The 21903-nt window shown below is 43.7% G+C and overlaps 1 protein-coding gene across 1 annotated transcript; it reads left to right on the top strand.

The window, feature by feature from the left end:
* The first annotated feature begins 6033 nt into the window (after positions 1 to 6033).
* On the top strand, positions 6034 to 21846 carry LOC135548328 (sushi domain-containing protein 2-like). Its single transcript, XM_064977811.1, has 16 exons — positions 6034 to 6269; positions 7038 to 7236; positions 7366 to 7517; positions 7665 to 7832; positions 10924 to 11098; positions 13166 to 13367; positions 15459 to 15544; positions 15634 to 15902; positions 16077 to 16220; positions 16325 to 16483; positions 18495 to 18743; positions 18935 to 19118; positions 19327 to 19421; positions 19526 to 19702; positions 21141 to 21237; positions 21382 to 21846. The coding sequence occupies exons 1-16, from the start codon at positions 6206 to 6208 to the stop codon at positions 21440 to 21442; spliced, it is 2481 nt and encodes an 826-aa protein (XP_064833883.1). The 5' UTR covers positions 6034 to 6205; the 3' UTR covers positions 21443 to 21846.
* The last annotated feature ends 57 nt before the right edge of the window (positions 21847 to 21903 follow it).

Raw genomic sequence — 21903 nt, 5'->3', positions numbered from 1 at the left:
TCACATAGGTATTTCTCTTGTCCAGATGGGTTAGGGCAGTGTGCAGTGTGGTTGAGATTGCATCGTCTGTGGACCTATTTGGGCGGTAAGCAAATTGGAGTGGGTCTAGGGTGTCAGGTAGGGTGGAGGTGATATGGTCCTTGACTAGCCTCTCAAAGCACTTCATGATGACGGAAGTGAGTGCTACGGGGCGGTAGTCGTTTAGCTCAGTTACCTTAGCTTTCTTGGGAACAGGAACAATGGTGGCCCTCTTGAAGCATGTGGGAACAGCAGACTGGTATAGGGATTGATTGAATATGTCCGTAAACATACCAGCCTGCTGGTCTGCGCATGCTCTGAGGGCGCGGCTGGGGATGCCGTCTGGGCCTGCAGCCTTGCGAGGGTTAACACGTTTAAATGTTTTACTCACCTCGGCTGCAGTGAAGGAGAGACCGCATGTTTCCGTTGCAGGCCGTGTCAGTGGCACTGTATTGTCCTCAAAGCGGGCAAAAAAGTTATTTAGTCTGCCTGGGAGCAAAACATCCTGGTCGGTGACGGGGCTGGATTTCTTCCTGTAGTCCGTGATTGACTGTAGACCCTGCCACATGCCTCTTGTGTCTGAGCCGTTGAATTGAGATTCTACTTTGTCTCTGTACTGACGCTTAGCTTGTTTGATAGCCTTGCAGAGGGAATAGCTGCACTGTATGTACTCGGTCATGTTACCAGACACCTTGCCCTGATTAAAAGCAGTGGTTCGCGCTTTCAGTTTCACGCGAATGCTGCCATCAATCCACGGTTTCTGGTTAGGGAATTTTTTAATCGTTGCTATGGGAACGACATCTTCAACGCACATTCTAATGAACTCGCACACCGAATCAGCGTATTCGTCAATGTTGTTATCTGACGCAATACGAAACATGTCCCAGTCCACGTGATGGAAGCAGTCTTGGATTGTGGAGTCAGCTTGGTCGGACCAGCGTAGGACAGACCTCAGCGTGGGAGCTTCTTGTTTTAGTTTTTGTCTGTAGGCAGGTATCAGCAAAATGGAGTCTTGGTCAGCTTTTCCGAAAGGGGGGCGGGGCAGGGCCTTATATGCGTCGCGGAAGTTAGAGTAACAGTGATCCAAGGTTTTTCCACCCCTGGTTGCGCAATCGATATGCTGATAAAATTTAGGAGTCTTGTTTTCAGATTAGCCTTGTTAAAATCCCCAGCAACAATGAATGCAGCCTCCGGATAAATGGTTTCCAGTTTGCAAAGAGTTAAATAAAGTTTGTTCAGAGCCATCGATGTGTCTGCTTGGGGGGGATATATACGGCTGTGATTATAATCGAAGAGAATTCTCTTGATAGATAATGCGGTCTACATTTGATTGTGAGGAATTCTAAATCAGGTGAACAGAAGGATTTGAGTTCCTGTATGTTTCTTTCATCGCACCATGTCTCGTTAGCCATAAGGCATACGCCCCCACCCCTCTTCTTGCCAGAAAGGTGTTTGTTTCTGTCGGCGCGATGCGTGGAGAAACCTGTTGGCTGCACCGCTTCGGATAGCGTCTCTCCAGTGAGCCATGTTTCCGTGAAGCACAGAACGTTACAGTCTCTGATGTCCCTCTGGAATGCTACCCTTGCTCGGATTTCATCAACCTTGTTGTCAAGAGACTGGACATTGGCAAGAAGAATGCTAGGAAGTGGGGCACGATGTGCCCGTCTCCGTAGTCTGACCAGAAGACCGCCTGACCAGAAGACCGCCTCGTTTCCCTCTTTTTCGGAGTCGTTTTTTGGGTCGCTGCATGCGATCCATTCCGTTGTCCTGTTTGTAAGGCAGAACACAGGATCCGCGTCGCGAAAAACATATTCTTGGTCGTACTGATGGTGAGTTGACGCTGATCTTATATACAGTAGTTCTTCTCAACTGTATGTAATGAAACCTAAGATGACCTGGGGTACTAATGTAAGAAATAACATGTAAAAAAACAAAAAACTGCATAGTTTCCTAGGAACGCGAAGCGAGGCGGCCATCTCTGTCGGCGCCGGAAGTAATGTACCAGAGGGTGAAAGTTTATTATAAACTGGGGGGTTCGAGCCCTGAATACTGATTGGCTAACAACCGTGGTATATCAGACCGTATACCAAGGGTATGACAAAATATGTATTTTTACTGCTCTAATTATGCTGGTAACCAGTTTATAATAGTTTATAATAGTAATAAGGCACCTTTGGATTTGTGGTATATGTCCAATATTGTCAGAGTCTAGGTGATGTGGGTAAGGCGGAGTCAGGCGCAGGACACAGAGATGTGTAATAATAGTAACTTTACTCAAAAATAATCTTCCAACAGGGAGAACGAAAATCCAGAATCACATAAACGATGTAGATCGGTGGAGGCTAGAAAGCCGGTGACGTCGACCACCGAACCCCGCCCGAACAAGGAGAGGCACCAACTTCGGTGGAAGTTGTGACAAATATCCTACGGATAAGGGCTGTATCCAGGTACTCCACGTTGCGACAACCACGGCCCTTAGCCATGGTATATTGGCCATATACCACACCTCCTCATGCCTTATTGCTTAAGTATCCCACACACAGAGACGTGCTTTAATATCATCCTCTTGCAGGAAAGCTGACTCTAATAACATAACACAGCCAATAACTTTGTAATTACATGTACAATGCCTCTAGTATAGAAATATTGAACGCTGAGATATTTCTCCAGTTAGCCTCGGGGTTAAGAGTGTTGGGCCAGTAACCAGAAAAGTTGTTGGTTCGAAACCCCGAGCAGACCACAAAATCTGCCGATGTGCCCTTGAGCAAGGCACGTAAACCCTAATTGCTCTTGTAACTCATTCTTGATAAGTGTCTGCTAAATGACTTAAATGTAAAATGAGTGACTAAAAACAACATGCTGCTTAACCCTGTCCATAGCTGTGAATCATCATGTCATCCATCAAAGTCCAGTAACATCACATCTTCTGTGTGTGCCAACAGAAGACAGACACAGCAATTTCCTGGCCTTGATTGATATTAGGATAGCATCATCCCATTCCCCTCTACTCAACAGATAGATGGGTTTACACTAGAGCTATGTCATACACTACCCCGATGGAGCGATGCTCCAAACTCTATGATGGACTGTGTTTACTGTTCAATTTCTGAAAAGTGTCAACATACCATATGCTCTTGAGAGATATATTTTTTAGATGCATGCCAGTAAAGCCACTACACAACACTAAACTATACATGAATTGGACTATATTGATGACAAACGGTGCCCACAAACTGTTAGGGCCTACATAAAGCTGTCCCAACAGCAGAGTCCCAAAAGTAGTCCCAACACCTTACCACCGCTACACCTGGCAATCAGCAGTGCCTTGTCTGGCAGCGAAACAGTTCATTCAGCCTCATTTACTGCCTTTAAAAAAACACAACTGATATGGCTGACTTGCCTAAACAAATGTAGTTTCTACTGACAGCTGAGATGTACAAACTATGGCATAAGGGGACAGCGAGCAGATAAGAAGCAATCTGTAATTTCGATCAAGACATTAATGAGTGAGCTAGGACGGACGTAGTCAATATAACTATTTGTTCACACTTTTGAAATTTACAGCGAAATCCCAATTTGGAATTCCGTTCAAAATAATTTTCCGTATTTTCCCAGTCAGAGCTAGTTTTATCAGAGTTCCCACTTGTCTTGAACTCACTGAAATCTGAGACTTCCCAGTTCCCGAGTTTCCAGTTTTTTTTGGATGCTGGAAGTCATGCTGGATTGACACGTATTAATGTAAAACTAATATGCAAAATAGGCAACAACAAAAAACGTTGTGGCTCTGCCCTGAATGACTCGTCACCACTGATTATCAGTATTAATTAGATTTCCTTGCTGAAGGCAACAGTTTCCCCCATAGGTAAAATTCATCATCTCCAACAGCAGGCTATCTGTCACTGCTGCCATCTCATCATTTCTGAATATGTGGAGGTAGCTGATGATAAAGGCTGCAGGAACTAATTGAATGTAGAACATTTGATTACATTAGTTGTGCTCCTTGATCTCTGTTGATTTTCCCTAAATAAGATATTAAATAAATGACACATTCACATGCAAATCTTGTTTAAATCTTCAAAACCTAATTTAATATATTATCATATTTCCAGCTACATTTGGAAAGCTCATATTAAGTCAAAATTAGCCCGTGCGGAGTTCTTCTTCTTGCCTTTGTGTAAGTGAGCAGAGCTTGTCTTTTTGTACTCTGAATCCCTTCTTTAAAAGAGCAGTGGAGGGTAGTACTTATGAAGTTGGCTGTTTGCATCTTCTTTTCAAACAGACTAAATGAAAGTGTAAAAGTGATTAATCCAAGCAAGACACAAAAATGACTTTATGTCTCAGATTTTTCCAAGGGAGTTCATTAGATATTCACTGGTAATTACACATCCTCATTGTGTCTTAATTCAGAGTCAGGTTTTTGAGTCTAAGAACTGTACCTCCCGCCAAGTCTCAAGAGGGCTCGCTAGCTACAGGTTACCAAGGCAACTAACTGACTCCCACATGGCACCATTATGATCAATAATGGATAATGTAGGCTACAGACATCTAGGGGCTGAGAGACAAAATCTGATTAGAAAGTGTTGTATCATAACCTGTTTTTTATAAAAGATTTTAACTGACAAACCAAAATCAAACATATTTATGATTGGTGTAACAGTACTAACATATCATTTGAATCAGCAGAATTGTTTAATTATTTCATGCACTGTTTGGAGTGCCATGAATTACAGAGTTCACTGTGTGAATAATCTTTAAATTGTTTTTAGCACTGTTGCTTTAAAACAAGGCATGCCATTAATTGTATGTTTACTTCAATGATTTCAGCATGGAGTTTTGGCCTCCTCTGGGGACTGGCTCATGAGAAAGAGGTCTTCCAGTGTATTGGTCTGGTGGGTAGTTTACCACTCTCTGGACACATGTACAGGATAATTGAATATCTTAAGCGGAGGTCAGTTGGTTTTCAAAAGCATCTCCTTGTACCTATTAAGTAATACATCAAAGCTTACAGCTTCTGAAAACTATAAAAACAAAATATGTGTAGATCCCCGGCCATTGCCTGCTAAAAACAACAGGCTAAAGAGATTAATACATTTGACAGAAAATAAAGATCGAGACACAATCTACTACTGAATGATACATTTCTATTATGTACAGTATGGGAGATGTACAAGAAAATGCCCCATACGTGTTGATGGTGCTAAATAACCACAATATATCACACAGGAGACAGATGGCTTAACAGCACCCAAAGTTATGAATCATGTCACGCCCTGACCTTAGAGAGCCGTTTTATTTCTCTATTTGGTTAGGTCAGGGTGTGATGTGGGGTGGGCATTCTATGTTTTCTATTTCTGTGTGTTTGGCCGAGTGTGGTTCCCAATCAGAGGCAGCTGGCAATCGTTGTCTCTGATTGGGAATCATACTTAGGCAGCCTGTTTTGCCACCTTAGTTGTGGGTAGTTGTCTTCGTTTGATGCATGTATAGTCTCACGGAGCGTCGTGGTTTGTGGTTTGTGGTTTGTGGTTTGTGGTTTGTGGTTTGTGGTTTGTGGTTTGTGGTTTTGTTGGTGACATTTAAAGAAAAAATGTACGCTCACCATGCTGCACCTTGGTCCGGTCATTTCCCTGACAACGATCGTGACAAATCAACCGTATTTATAATGAGAAATTGTGAATAACTTGAGTTAACACAGGCCAATAGAAGAATGTATTATTCACACTGTGGTGTGTAATTAATGCATTACCATGGAAAAAGGGAATTACTTGTCACCTCCACAGTTTGTAATGATATTCTTCATCAGCTCACTCACAGTTCAAGGTGCTGATGTTTTTTCTTTTGTGAGGTTTTTAATCTGTATGGCAGGTAGAGCCACCTACGCCCAACATACAGCCTTATTACTCAACTGTGAAAATAGGGTCCAAAATACACAAACACTGTTGAGTGAATTAGTCAACTGAGGACAAGCATGCAGAACTGTGTAATCATAACGACCTTTGCTACCATTTCTCAACAAAGATGCCTGTAAATGTTAGTTACCGAAAGGTTATGTGACACTGGACTGTTGAGCACAACCCGTAACTCATATTGGTAAAAATCTAGTAATTGCAGCCAGCTAGAAGCCTCTCTGTACATTGCATAGTACAGTATCAAGGACAGGCTGTTGGTAAACAAACAGTCAAACATCAGGATGGGAAGAGCCTTTTACTTGGCTGTGATTTTCATCTGTTTTGTTTCCAGTAGCAGGATATCTGGTAGGTAGTGGAAACTGTCATACTAAATCTATTAATGGTGGTTCCACATGCGACTTGAAAAGGAAAAAATATGTTGCAGCTCAAGGTTCTTGGTTGGTAGTTGTGTTCAGTGGTGAAAAAAGTACCCAATTGTCATACTTGAGTAAAAGTAAAGATACCTTAATTGAAAATGACTCAAGTAAAAGTAAAAGTCACCCAGTAAAATTCTACTTCAGTAAAAGTCTGAGTATTTGGTTTAAAATATACTTAAGTATCAAAAGTAAATGTAATTGCTAAAATATACTTAAGTATATTCAAATTCCTTATATTAAGCAAACAAGATGGCACAATTATTTAGATTTTTAAAGTTTACGGATAGCCAGGGTCACATTCAAACATTCAGACATGATTTACAAACGAAGCCTGTGTGTCTAGTGAGTCCACCAGATCAGTGGCAGTAGGGATGACCAAGGATATTCTGTTGATAAGTGCATGAATAGGACCATTTTCCTGTGCTGCTAAGCATTCAAAATGTAAGTGTAGTTTGGGGTGTCAAAGAAAATGTATGAAGTAAAAAGTACAATATTTTCTTAAGGAATCTAGTGAAGTAAAAGTACAAGAAGTTAAAAATATAAATAGTAAAGTACAGATACCCCAAAGAATGACTTAAGTAGTACTTTTAAGTATTTTTACTTAAGTACTTTACACCACTGCTTGTGTTATACTGTAACACCACACTTTATTTTTCTCCACTCTCATTTCACATGTCATTTTATATTTTTCTAACAGGACAGTCATGTGAAGGAAAATGTGGTGGCAAATTAGAGTCCTGTTCTTGCCATGCCACTTGTGTTTCCCTCGATAACTGCTGTGCGGACTATGGGGAGTACTGTGTCGATGTCACTCCATATTCCGGATCAATATTTGGTGGAACTGACTTTATTGTCCTCAAAGCAACTTTTAATGAGAGCTCCCAAATAATCTGCAGGTAGATGCAAAATACTCATTTCACTTCACTTACCTAACATATTGCTGAGTTTTACATTCTAAGTTCTGTGAATGTATGGCTGGTAGATATGCATATTAAATCTACTGAAAACTGTCTTTCTAATTGAAGGTTCAATGATGAAATCAAAACGGTGGGCTATGTGGACACAGACAGCAGAGGCCACTGCATATCACCTCTACTGTATGAAACAGGGTTGGTTCCTTTTCAGATCTCTACAGACAATGGTACAACCTTCAGCAGACATGGAGTTTGGTTATCAGGTAGGGAAAGCCTGTGCAGCACTGATATATGGCAGCTATTCATCACAAAATCTGACCAGATACACTTATTTAAAATGTCAATACCCCTTTCTTACCAATTTACAGTAAAATGCATTGATACTCCGTTTTGTGTTTTTTAATCTACAGTCCATCCTGGAAAGTTAGATCCCAGTTTCAAAGCTACTATAATCAATGCAACCCAGTGGCAGTACTACGGCACCCCAAAAGTTGGAGGCCCGCTGGACATGACATGGAACACCTCACAGGTCAGAGCAGAAAAGGTCAACATAGAGCTCTGGGGATACATGGAGAAAGGTGAGTAACAGCTAAGTCCTTCCAACATCTTACCATTTGCTGTCAGTGCATTTTTTTAAATTTCACCTTTATCTAACCAGGTAGGTTCTCATTTACAACTGCGACCTGGCCAAGATAAAGCAAAGCAGTGCGACAAAAACAACAACACAGAGTTACATATAAACAAACGTACAGTCAATAACACAAAATAAAATAAAAATATATGTAAAGTGTGTGCAAATGTAGAAGAGTAGGGAGGTAGGAAATAAATAGCCCCTAGAGGTGAAAATAATTACAATTTAGCAATGATACTGGAGTGATGTGCAGATGATGATGTGCAAGTAGAGATACTGAGGTGCAAAAGAGCAAGAGGGTAAGTAATAATATGGGGATGAGGCAGTCGGGTGTGCTATTTACAGATTGCCTGTGTACAGGTACAGTGATCGGTAAGCGGCTCAGACAGCTGATGCTTAAAGTTAGAGAGGGAGATTTAAGACTCCAGCTTCAGAGGTTTTGCAATTCATTCCAGTCATTGGCAGCAGAGAACTGGAAGGAAAGGTGGCCAAAGAAAGTTTTGGCTTTGGGGATGACCAGTGCAATATACCTGCTGGAGCATGTGCTACGGGTCGGTGTTGCTATAGTGACCAGTGAGCTGAGAAAAGGCGGGGCTTTACCTAGCAAAGACTGATAGATGACCTGGAGCCAGTGGGTTTGGCGACGGATATGTAGTGAGGGCCAGCCAACGAGAGCACACAGATCGCAGTGGTGGGTAGCATATGGGGCTTTGGTGATATAAATGATGGCACTGTGACAGACTACATCCAGTTTGCTGAGTAGAGTGTTGGGGGCTATTTTGTAAATGACATCTCTGAAGTCAAGGATCGGCAGGATGGTCAGTTTTACGAGGGGATGTTTGGCGGCATGAGTGAAGGAGGCTTTGTTGTGGAATAGGAAGCCAATTCTAGATTTCATTTTGGATTGGAGATGCTTAAAAATAAATCTTACAGTTTAACCAGACACCTAGGTATTTGTAGTTGTCCACATATTCTAGGTCAGAACCGTCCAGAGTAGTGATGCAAGTCGGGTGGGAGGGTGCGGGCAGCAATCAGTTGAAGAGCATGCACTTAGTTTTACTAGCATTTAAAAGCAGTTGAAGTCCATGGAAAGAGTGTTGGATGGCGTTGAAGCTCGTTTGGAGGTTTGTTAGCACAGTGTCCAAAGAAGGGCCAGAGGTATACAGAATGGTGTTGTCTGCGTAGAGGTGGATCAGAGAATCACCAGCAGCAAGGGCAACATCGCTGATATTTACAGAGAAAAAAGTCGGCCCAAGAATTGAACCCTGTGGCACCCCCACAGAGACTGCCAGAGGTCCGGACAACAGGCCGTCTGACTTGACACACAAAACTCTGTATGAGAGGTAGTTGGTGAACCAGGCGAGGCAGTCATTTGAGAAGCCAAAGCTATTGAGTCTGCTTATAAGAATGCGTGATTGACAAAGTCGAAAGCCTTGGCCAGGTTGATGAAGACGGCTGCACAGTACTGGCTTTTTATCGATGGCGGTTATGATATTGTTTAGAACCTTGAGTTTGGCTGAGGTGCACCCATGACCAGCTCAGAAACCAGATTCCATAGTGGAGAAGGTGCGGTGGGATTTGAAATGGTCGGTGATCTGTTTATTACTTGGCTTTTGAAGATTTTAGAAAGGCAGGGCAGGATGGATATAGGTCTATAACAGTTTGGGTCTAGAGTGTCTCTCCCTTTGAAGAGGGGATGACCGCGGCAGCTTTCCAATCTTTGGGGATCTCAGACGATACGAAAGAGAGTTTGAATAGGCTAGTAATATGGGTTGCAACAACGTCTGCGGATAATTTTTAGAAAGAGAGGGTTGAGATTGTCGAGCCCAGCTGGTTTTTTGGGATCCAGTGAAGGAGAAGCGGGTGAAGGAGAAGCGGGGAGTGTGGGGGCAAGTTACTGCAGGGGGTGCTGAGATGTTGGCCAGGGTAGGGGTAGCCAGGTGAAAAGCATGGCCAGCCGTGGAAAAATGCTTCTTGAAATGATCGATTATCGTAGATTTATCGGTGGTGACAGTGTTTCCTATCCTCAGTGCAGTCGGCAGCTGGGAGGATGTGCTCTGATTCTCCATGGACTTTACAGTGTCCCAGAAGTTTGGTAATTAGTGCTACAGGATGCAAATTTGTGTTCGAAAAAGCTAGCCTTAGCTTTCTTAACCTACTGAGTATATTGGTTCCTAACTTCCCTGAAAAGTTGCATATCACGGGGGCTATTCGATGCTAATGCAGAACGCCACAGGATGTTTTTGTGCTGTTCAAGGGCAGTCAAGTCTGGGGTGAACCAAGGGCTATATCTGTTCTTAGCTCTACATTTGTTTGAAACAGGACTGCTTATTTAAGATGGAGAGGAAAGCACTTTTGAAGAGTAACCAGGCATCCTCTACTGACGTGATGAGGTCAATATCCTTCCAGGATACCGGGCCAGGTCGATTAGAAAGGCCTGGTCGCTGAAGTGTTTTAGGGAGCGTTTGACAGTGATGAGGGGTGGTCGTTTGACCGGGACCCAGTACGCACGCAGGCAATGAGGCAGTGATCGCTGAGATCCTGGTTGAAGACAGCAGAGATGTATTTAGAGGGCAGGTTGGTCAGGATGATATAGTCCATAGTTACGGATTTAGGTTTGAACCTGGTAGGTTCCTTGATGATTTGTGTGAGATTGAGGGCATCTAGCTTAGATCGTAGGATGGCCGGGGTGTTAAGCATGTCCCAGTTTAGGCCACCTAACAGTAAGAACTCTGAAGATAGATGGGGGGGACGATCAATTCACATATGGCATCCAGGGCACAACTGGGGTCCGAGGGGGTCTATAACAAGCGGCAATGCTGAGAGACTTGTTTCTGGAAAGGTGGATTTTTAAAAGCAGAAGCTCGAATTATTTGGGCACAGATGTAGATAGTATGACAACTCTGCAGGCTATATCTGCAGTAGATTGCAACTCCGCCCCTTTTGGCAGTTCTATCTTGTCAAAAAATGTTAGTTAGGGATAGACATTTCAGGATTTTTGGCATTCCAAGGATACTCATAGATGTTTCATGTCATAGGGGATCCCTACTCAGAGTCCTGGCAGGGTAAATGGGAGTACCTGTACTCTCTTGGGAGGGACCAGCCTAACAGTGGCGCCTTCAGATTTGTGCCCAAGACAGCAGGGAAGCCCTTCTCAGACTGGGAGGTCGGCTGTCTACGCATCAGCCCCAGTACTCACCCAGATGGAACATGGTACGGCAAAAGACTCGACACACTCACATTTAAACTGATAACAAAAATACCATACAGCATTTTTTGCAGCACAACCTACCAGTGGTGGAAAAAGTACCCAATTGTCCTACTAAAAGTAAAGATTCCTTAATAGAAAAGGACTCAAGTAAAAGTGTCACGACTTCCACTGAAAGTGGCTCCTCTCCCTGTTCGGGCAGCGCTCGGCGGTCATCGTCGCCGCCCTAGTAGCTGCCACCGATCCCTTTTCTTTTTCGTTTGGTTTTGTCTGTCTTGTGTTCACCTGTGTCTAGTTTAGGCTAATCAATGGGGTATTTAATTTCGCCCTACTCGCTAGGTTTTGTGCAGGATTGTTTGTGTTACTGTCGTTGGCTTGGGTTGCGTTTTACCTGTTAAGCAGGTTTATTTCGCTTGACTGGGACCAGCTGGAGGAGACACTGCCAGACTTCCTCTCTGAAATTATTGACTGTCCATGCACACTGGCTCAGGCAAGAGCAGACACTGCGTTTTACCTGTTAAGCAGGTTTATTTCGCTTGACTGTTTCTCCCACAAGTTAGTTTAGTCAGAGGACTGTGTTCATCCGTTTTCGACTGGACTGCGTTCCTGTTTTCTAGGGGCTGCTTTTGTGGTCCTGTACCTGTTTTGTTGGTGGACAGTAATAAAACGCCCTTCTTGGAATTCTTGCTCTCCTGCGCCTGACTCCACACCCACTTCTCCTAGGGAGATATTGAAAGAATCCCACACCGAAAAATCATGGAGTCAGCAGGAGCGGACGCGCCCTCCCCGTCCATGGAGGAGCGTGTCCTCCAGCATACCTCCATTTTACACCGTCTGGGGACGGCTATGGATCAAGTGATGGCAAGAATGGAGAGATGTGAGAGGAGCGGCCACACTACCCCGTCTTCAGCAACTCTCCAGCCTGCACCACCACCACCTTCTGCGGCATCCGGACCCAGCGGGATTGGGCTCGCGCTCCCGAGGGAGTAAGATGTGACAGCTGCCGGGTGCAAGGGGTTCCTGCTCCAGCCGGAGCTTTACCTGGCAACCGTTCACCTGACTCCTTCAGGAGGGGAGAGTGTCAACGTCCTCGTCTCCTGCCTTTTGGGCAAAGCCCTCGAGTGGGCCAACGCGGTCTGGGAGGGTCCAGACTCGGCGAGGGATCATTACCCAGAGTTCATCCACCGCTTCCGAGCTGTGTTCGACCACCCACCGGAGGGCCGAGCGGCGGGTGAACGTCTGTTTCATCTGAGGCAGGCGAGGAGGAGCGACTTCGCGCTGGAGTTTCGGACCCTGGCCGCCGGCGCGGGGTGGAATGACAGGGCCCGGATGGACCACTATAGGTGCAGCCTGCGGGAGGACGTCCTCAGGGAGCTAGCTTGTCGAGACACCACCCTCACTGGACAACTTTCTGGCTGCTCGAGGAAGTCCAGATCGGGTTCTGTCCATTCCATCCCCCAGCACTCCCGCTCTGACACCAATGGAGTTAGGGGGTGCTGCAGCTAGGGCGACCGGAAGAGGAGCCTCCTCCTGCACCAGTTGTGGTCGGAGAGGGCACACTGCCGACCGGTGCTGGCGGAGCTCGTCTGGGAGTCGAGAGGGCAGGCAGAGCACTGCTTGGGCACCCCAGATGAATCAGCACCAGGCTCACCCAGAGCTCCCTGGTCATATGTATGTGTTGCTTTCTTTTCCTGAGTTTTCCCCCCATTCCCATCATAAGGCGCTAGTAGATTCAGGCGCAGCGGGGAATTTTATGGACCGCAGGTTTGCGCTTAACTTCTTATGGCTGAAGATCTTGTACAACTCTGTCTACTACTCCCTTCACAGAACAGAGCAAACTGTCTCTAACCAGAATAGAAATAGGAGTGGTAACCCCGGTGATAGTCATAAACCACATGTTGTTGTAACTGTGTTAGCTACCTAGTCATCAACCACATACACGTTGGCTGAAAATGAAGAAAATAAAGTTATTGTTCAACATAAAGTTGAGCAAATAAGTTGAGTAGGCTCCATCAGTGTATGCAGACATAGTCATACAGATAAACTGTCACCGTGATATGAATGTCCTGTAGGAATGTCCAGGCAGTGTGGACTGAGGACCATGCTCTAGCCTGGCATCTGGAGGACAAGTTCAGGCAGGACTCAGCCGTCTGGGCACTGGATAAGTGTAAAGCCTGGGACCAGCTGGAGGAGACACTGCCAGACTTCCTCTCTGAAATTATTGACTGTCCATGCACACTGGCTCAGGCAAGAGCAGACACTGGGAGGTTTCATGTAAGTCAAAGCAGTAAACTATGGTATAGATGTAGGATCTTAATTTGATCACCATGTTGCAGGAGAACTGTCCACGTATTTGAGGTTTAAAAATGCTTCTGAAGTTTCAAATCAAATCAAATTGTATTTGTCACATGCACCGAATATAACAGTGAAATACTTACTTACAAGCCCTTAACCAACAGTGCAGTTTTAAGAAAATACAACCCCCCCAAAAAGTAAGAAAATAATAACAAATAATTAAGAGCTTCAGTAAATAACAATAACGGGGCTATATGCAGGGGGTACCGGTACAGAGTCAATGTGCGGGGGCACCGGTGTCGAGGTAATTGAGGTAATATGTACATCTAGGTAGAGTTATTAAAGTGACTATGCATAGATAATAAAAGAGAGTAGCAGCAGCATAGAAGATGGTGGGGGGGCAATGCAAAAAGTCTACTAGTCAACTACAGGTAAAAGAGGACCAAGCACGCCCCCATTCTCATCAACGGGGCTGTAGTGGAGCAGGTTGAGAGCTTCAAGATTCTTGGTGTCCACATCACCAACAAACACACATGGTCCAAGCACACCATGACAGTCGTGAAGGGGGCACGACAAAACCTATTCCCCCTCAGGAGACTGAAAAGATTTGGCATGGGTCCTCAGATCCTCAAAAGGTTCTACAGCTGCACCATCGAAAGCATGGTTGCATAACTGCCTGGTATGGTAACTGCTCGGCCTCTGACCACAAGGCACTACAGAGGGTAGTGTGAACGGCCCAGTACATCACTGGGGCAAAGCTCCCTGCCATCCAGGACCTCTATACCAGGCGGTGTCAGAGGAAGGCCCTAATAATTGTCAAAGACTCCACCACCCTAGTCATAGACTGCTCTCTCTGCTACCACACGGCAAGCGGTACCGGAGTGCCAAGTCTAGGTCCAAGAGGCTTCTAAACAGATTCTACCCCCAAGCCATAAGACTCCTGAACATCTAGTCAAATGACTACCCAGACCATTTGCAATGACCCTCCCCTCTCCACCACCTTGCCACTCTCTGTTGTCATCTATGCATAGTCACTTTAATATTAACTCTACCTACATGTACATACTACCTCAACTAACCGGTGCCCCCGCACATTGACTCTGTACCGGCACCCCTCTGTATATATTGTTATTTTTTACTGCTGCTCTTTAATGACTTGTTACTTTTATCTCTTATTCTTATCCCTAGTTTTTGACACTGCATTGTTGGTTAGGGGATCATAAGTAAGCGTTTCACTGTAAGGTCTACACCTGTGGTATTCGGCGCATATGACTGATAAAATTTGATTTGATGAGTCGTCCCTGGTCGTGCAGTCATGAGTGAACAGGGAGTACAGAAGGGGACTGAGCACTCGCCCGTGTTGGGGATCAGCGTAGTCAATGAATAGCATTCTCACATAGGTGTTCCTTTTGTCCAGATGTGAAAGGGCAGTGTGGAGTGCAATAGAGATTGCATCATCTGTGGGTCTGTTGGTGCAGTATGCAAATTGGAGTGGGTCTATGGTTTTTGGGATAATGATGTTGATGTGATGATGCATTTTATGGCTACAGACGTGAGTGCTACGAGTCAGTAGTCATTTAGGCATTTTACCTTGGTGTTCTTGGGCACAGGGACGATGATGGTCAGCTTGAAGCATGTTTGTATTACAGACTCAGACATGGAGAGGTTGAAAATGTCAGTGAAGACACTTGCCAGTTGGGCAGCGCATGCTCAGAGTACAAATCCTGGTAATCCGTCTGGCCCTGCGGCCTTGTGAATGTTGACCTGTTTAAAGGTCTTACCTCACATCGGCTGAATGTATCAACCTCTATAAATATTTCCATTAATTACAATCCACACAATTCACATTTCCTGTTGCTGCAGGATTATTTTCCTGCTATAAACGGGCACAAATTAAGATCCTACACCTGTACCTTGATCAGTAAAGGCTAATATGTTTGTGCTCCCAACAGTGCAGGCACAGCCTACATACAGTATTGCTTTACACGTATGATAGATACCAGTAAAATAAATGAGTATGATACAGTTTGCTTTGTGCATTTTAATTGATGCTTTTCCTTTCACCCACAGACAGATTATGGCTGTGATATGGAGAAGGGGAGTGTGTGTACCTACCACCCAGGAAGTGTGCACTGTGTGCGGGCCATACAAGCCAGGTAAGTCCCATAACAATCTAATGATTTGTCAGTCATTAAGAGTCCTCAAGGCCTATTTGTATCCTGTGTTTCATATTCACTGTTGACAGCCCCAAGTTTGCAGCAGGACAGCAGTGTTGCTATGACCACACGGGGGCCCAGGTTTTGACAGATGACTCCATTGGCGGGAGTACCCCAGACAGAGCCCATGACTGGGGCTCACCCCCATTTCTAAAGCCCCCCAGAGTCCCTGGGTTCTCCCACTGGCTCTACGACGTCCTCAGCTTCTACTACTGCTGCCTGTGGTCTGACAACTGTCACTACTACTTCAAACGCAGACCCTCCAGTGACTGCAGGACCTACCAAGTACCAAAAGCAGGTGCGAAAATGGCTCTGGTCTATAGTATGACTGTCTGATTCACGACATTACAGCTGTCTGAACATAATATTATACAGTGTCTAAAATGTAGATATTTTTTTCTGTTATTTACTATCGTTTCAATGTCATCTTAGAATAATTTATAATAATGTTATTGGATTTTTTTATCACTAGGTGTGGTGTTTGGAGACCCCCACTTCATAACATTTGATGGCGTCAGTTACTCCTTCAATGGAAAGGGGGAATACACCATTATGTTCTCAGAAAGCAAGGAACTGACAATACAGGGCAGAACAGAGCCGGTAATACTGACAAATGGTGAGTTTTTAAGAAAACCTATAGTTAGAATGAAAGAGACAAGAAATTCATTATCAAGAAATTATTATTACATTGATTATTATTCATAAACATTAATTTCACAGGCAGCATGGTGAAAGCAACAAAGCTGTCAGCGGTTGCCATGAGAGAGGGGACCTCTGACATCATTGAGGTGCGACTCGGAAACCCTCAGGACCACCTACAGGTGCTGCAGAACCAAACCTCCCTCTCCTTCTCTGAGCAGAGCTGGATGGATCTGAAGGGTGAGACCTTGGGCTTTTTTTAATTGACCTTTGGATTCATGGAAGAGCTATTGTTTTCATAAAATAATCAATGCAGTGGAGAGATAATGCAGCAGAGATAAGGCTGAGCTGGCTCACTGATGAAGAGATATAAGGGCTGTCTGTGCCCTTGTGAAATTACTAACACATACAGTGCCTTGCGAAAGTATTCGGCCCCCTTGAACTTTGCGACCTTTTGCCTCATTTCAGGCTTCAAACATAAAGATATAAAACTGTATTTTTTTGTGAAGAATCAACAACAAGTGGGACACAATCATGAAGTGGAACGACATTTATTGGATATATCAAACTTTTTTAACAAATCAAAAACTGAAAAATTGGGCATGCAAAATTATTCAGCCCCTTTACTTTCAGTGCAGCAAACTCTCTCCAGAAGTTCAGTGAGGATCTCTGAATGATCCAATGTTGACCTAAATGACTACTGATGATAAATACAATCCACCTGTGTGTAATCAAGTCTCCATATAAATGCACCTGCACTGTGATAGTCTCAGAGGTCCGTTAAAAGCGCAGAGAGCATCATGAAGAACAAGGAACACACCAGGCAGGTCTGAGATACTGTTGTGAAGAAGTTTAAAGCCGGATTTGGATACAAAAAGATTTCCCAAGCGTTAAACATCCCAAGGAGCACTGTGCAAGCGATAATATTGAAATGGAATGAGTATCAGACCACTGCAAGTCTACCAAGACCTGGACGTCCCTCTAAATTTTCAGCTCATACAAGGAGAAGACTGATCAGAGATGCAGCCAAGAGGCCCATGATCACTCTGGATGAACTGCAGAGATCTACAGCTGAGGTGGGAGACTCTGTCCATAGGACAACAATCAGTCGTATATTGCACAAATCTGGCCTTTATGGAAGAGTGGCAAGAAGAAAGCCATTTCATAAAGATATCCATAAAAAGTGTCGTTTAAAGTTTGCCACAAGCCACCTGGGAGACACACCAAACATGTGGAAGAAGGTGCTCTGGTCAGATGAAACCAAAATTGAACTTTTTGGCAACATTGCAAAACGTTACGTTTGGCGTAAAAGCAACACAGCTCATCACCCTGAACACACCATCCCCACTGTCAAACATGGTGGTGGCAGCATCATGGTTTGGGCCTGCTTTTCTTCAGCAGGGACAGGGAAGATGGTTAAAATTGATGGGAAGATGGATGGAGCCAAATACAGGACCATTCTGGAAGAAAACCTGATGGAGTATGCAAAAGACCTGAGACTGGGACGGAGATTTGTCTTCCAACAAGACAATGATCCAAAACATAAAGCAAAATCTACAATGGAATGGTTCAAACATAAACATATCCAGGTGTTAGAATGGCCAAGTCAAAGTCCAGACCTGAATCCAATCGAGAATCTGTGGAAAGAACTGAAAACTGCTGTTCACAAATGCTCTCCATCCAACCTCACTGAGCTCGAGCTGTTTTGCAAGGAGGAATGGGAAACATTTTCAGTCTCTCGATGTGCAAAACTGATAGAGACATACCCCAAGCGACTTACAGCTGTAATCGCAGCAAAAGGTGGCGCTACAAAGTATTAACTTAAGGGGGCTGAATAATTTTGCACACCCAATTTTTCAGTTTTTGAATTGTTAAAAAAGTTTGAAATATCCAATAAATGTCGTTCCACTTCATGATTGTGTCCCACTTGTTGTTGATTCTTCACAAAAAAACACAGTTTTATATCTTTATGTTTGAATCCTGAAATGTGGCAAAAGGTCGCAAAGTTCAAGGGGGCCGAAATACTTTCGCAAGGCACTGTATTTACAACTGCTTTAAAGTCCTTGCTTCCCTGCCTAAAGAGAATGATTCAACTTTAATTTCAAGTTCAAATGTTTGACATCAGTATTCACCAAGTCTGCACTGAGCTGTGGATGTAGATTCTAGAATGGAGATTCTATTTTCTAAAATGTCAACCAGATAAGAAAAATGTGCAATTCTAAGATATGGATCTATCATACTTATTTTCCAGGTGTGTTTGTATTTTCGCCCAACCCTACAAATGTGACTGTCATGTTCCCCTCTGGAGCTGGAGTGGAACTGAGACTGAGAGGGGGAACCATGACAACCACAGTGCTTCTACCAGAGGTGTTTAAGGATTTTACCCGTGGACTGTTAGGAAAGATGAACGGTGATCCCAAAGACGACCTGGTTACCAGTGATGGACAGACTGAGTCTGATCAAGGCAATGCAGAGGGGCTGTTTAATTTCGGGGCAAGCTGTGAGTAAATACAAAGTCTGCATCTAATTAATATCATACATGTTCTCCAGACAGATTACAGAGATATTGTTAATCACTAACTAAGGTTCAGTGTACTCATAATGCAATTGCACACAGTTGTCATGTGCACAAAAAATGCAGTCAATACATTTTTACTCAGTAAAAATATGCCTGTACTTAAATTTTTCCAGGGGCTATATTGAACGAGTCCACGCTCTTCACGTACGATTCGGAACACTTGTTGAACTCATATCTCCATGCTCCAAAACACGACGCCAGTTTCCGTCCAGTGTTTTCCATCCCTGAGGATCCAAATGATCCTCTCGGCAGCCAGGCCTCTGAGCTGTGCTCTGGAGAGGGCTCTCTGTACTGTAGGTACGACAAGCATGGATCAGAGGAATCTAGCCAGACATCTGCCATCTTCTGTTATCACACACAGGACACTGAGACACTATACTTTTTTATAGCTAAAGAGACATAATGTTCTCATTTAACATTTGTCATTTAGCAGACGCTCTTATCCAGAGCGACTTACAAATCTTCTGTTTATTGCTTGAAATATCTTATCATAATTGCATTGTAGATATGATACGCTGATGGCTCGTAGTCTGGAGATGGGCAATGCCACCAGGGTATCTTTTCAGAGCCACAGGTCTGTAGTGGAGGATCTAGAGCCAGGTAGGTGACCTACTGTATAACAAACAATCAACATAAGCACATTTGCACCGTTAGTCATAGAATTATAGCAGTAAATTAAGCCCATCTTATCTCATTCTCTACAGTGGTGTCCTGTGGCTGGCTTTCTCCACCCACAAATGGAAAGAAGGAGGGGACCAGATATTTACAGGGAGCTGTGGTGAAGCTGTCCTGTGACTCTGGCTATGTCCTCTGGGGGTCAGAGGAGCACACATGCCTGGGGACTGGTCAATGGTCTGGTGAAACCACGACCTGCGTGGCTGGTATGGACCATAGCTGAAATCAACAGCAAAATTCTATGCTACTGGTATGAATCATCGCTGAAATCAACAGCAAAATTCTATGCTACTGGTATGAATCATCGCTGAAATCAACAGCAACATGATATATGCTCCTGGTATGTAGGAAATACCCGTATGAAATTGTATTGTGGCAGACCAGGGGGTTTGGTCAAAACATTTACACAGATCAGACACGGACAGAGTAGGATTAGCTCAGTTTCAAAGGAATTTATTCAAATAATAGTCCAAAAGAATAGGTCTCCTCCAAGATCTCCGGGAGACCATCTTCTGGGCTCCGGGTCTAGCTGTATCCTGTGGTGATCCAAAAAAAATGAACCCTATCCTGTTACCGCCCCCAACTATACAGGAGTCCGTTTCTCCTCCAGTCTCTCCCCAGTGTGTTGCCCTTCTGGCAGATTTATGGGACGTGTACAGCTGGTGCGCAATCAGCCCTTGATTACTCACCAATCCCCAATCAGCCCCAATTAGTCCTGACAGGAGAGCCCGTCGAGACCTGGCACGTCCAGCAGATGGAGCCATCGCCTCGTGATCTATACTCCGTCTGCACCAGGCCTCGACAAGTCTCCCCCTGGTGGCTGACCTGCTGTACGCCACAGTATGCACTCACTACTGGAAGTCGCTCTCAATAAGAATGTCTGCTAAATGACAAAAATGTAAATGTAAAAATGTATTTATCATCGCTGAAATCAACAGCAAAATGCTCTATAATTCTGGTAAAAATGATCACTAAAATCAACAGCAAAATGCTCTATAATTCTGGTAACAAATTATCACTAAAATGTTACTGCAAAATGAAATCAATATTGGCTGAGGATCAATAACATGGGTGTATTGTCAGTGATGTCCCATCAACTTTACCATGCTTAATGTTTGAAATCAGTTGCTTTTTATGTATGGCGTGTCCTGTCTTTTGATTTCCCCAAATTATTAAAAAATCATAACTTCTCCACCGATTCATGTGCTTTGTTTAAACCCCTTTTACAACCCCTCCACTAATAGTTGACATGAGTTGGCAGGGACAGATGTGGGAGCATATTGCTATGGCAATGAGACCAGACTGAGTTTGAATCATCACATACAGGATAATTGACAAAATGATCTAAATATCCATAGCATAGGCTAGCTAAAGTACTGTTATGATACTGAAGGATGCTGTAGTCACTATACTATTATTTACAGCGCGTGAGGCCCCCCATCATGAATAACATAGGTATGAAATTGATAATCTGAAAATCAAAAGTTTGCATTCTCCTTTTTGACTGTGGACAAGCTGATAATCGCTCCTCCTTTATCGAAAAGGGAAGCATTTCAAAGCCCTCACAACCCTCTCTCAACAAAATGATTTATCTTTCCCTCTAAAGCCACACTTAAACTACAGTATATGCTCTTTGTTTTGCAGATAATCTGACGGGAATTGTGGTTGGTTCAGTTATTGGAGCACTAGCATTAATCCTAATGATAGTAACACTCATAATCAACAGCAGACAACATAAAAGGTAAGGTATAGTGATCTTCAGTGCCTTACATTTTTGTTTACACACTTCCTCTGAAAAATACACCTTTTACACTATACATGTACCTTCAAGGTTGTGAGCTCAAAGCTACAGCAGTTAAACATGTCTTCTTATTTTTCTGTTCAGAGAAACTGCAGCATCTGCTGTGTCAGATGATGGTCAAGATCAGATCAGGGTGGTTTTCTAATGGACATTCTGCAGGATCCATAGAACAGTTGGTTTAAGAATACCAGCACAGAGAATGACTGCATCACAGAAAGCCTCGACTATCTCACAGAAAGCCTTTCAGTAAACTTCAGTACTAGGCTATATTCTTCAATAGACACACTCCATAAATGTTTTGCATAAAGGACTCAGATATGTCTCAAGGTTAGAGTTGCAAACATATACATTTGTTCTATTGCTGATAGTGAAAGTAGAGTTAATTGCACCATAATGTATCTGGTTATATGGCAAAACACAATACCGGTTGATTTAAAACAATACTGTACCTAATGACATGCATATATCCACACTATCTAACTCCGTAATGCAAAATATGAATGTATGGCATGTAATAATATCAGCAATGAAATTCATGATATCTCTTCCACAACCATTTCTAATAAATGGTATCACTGCACACTCATGGTACTGATTGTTTATACT

Source organism: Oncorhynchus masou, chromosome 11 (assembly GCF_036934945.1).
Source record: "Oncorhynchus masou masou isolate Uvic2021 chromosome 11, UVic_Omas_1.1, whole genome shotgun sequence".
NCBI lineage: Eukaryota > Metazoa > Chordata > Actinopteri > Salmoniformes > Salmonidae > Oncorhynchus > Oncorhynchus masou.
Note: the sequence above shows the minus strand (reverse complement) of the source record. Positions and strands in the feature narration are given on the sequence as shown.

Excerpts from the sequence above, each read along its gene's own strand:
- LOC135548328 (XM_064977811.1), top strand. The coding sequence starts at position 6,206 with ATGGGAAGAGCCTTTTACTTGGCTGTGATTTTCATCTGTTTTGTTTCC. Across the intron at positions 11,099-13,165 it reads ACTCACCCAGATGGAACATG|GAATGTCCAGGCAGTGTGGA; the intron begins GTACGGCAAAAG and ends AATGTCCTGTAG. Across the intron at positions 19,422-19,525 it reads AGTGGAGGATCTAGAGCCAG|TGGTGTCCTGTGGCTGGCTT; the intron begins GTAGGTGACCTA and ends CATTCTCTACAG.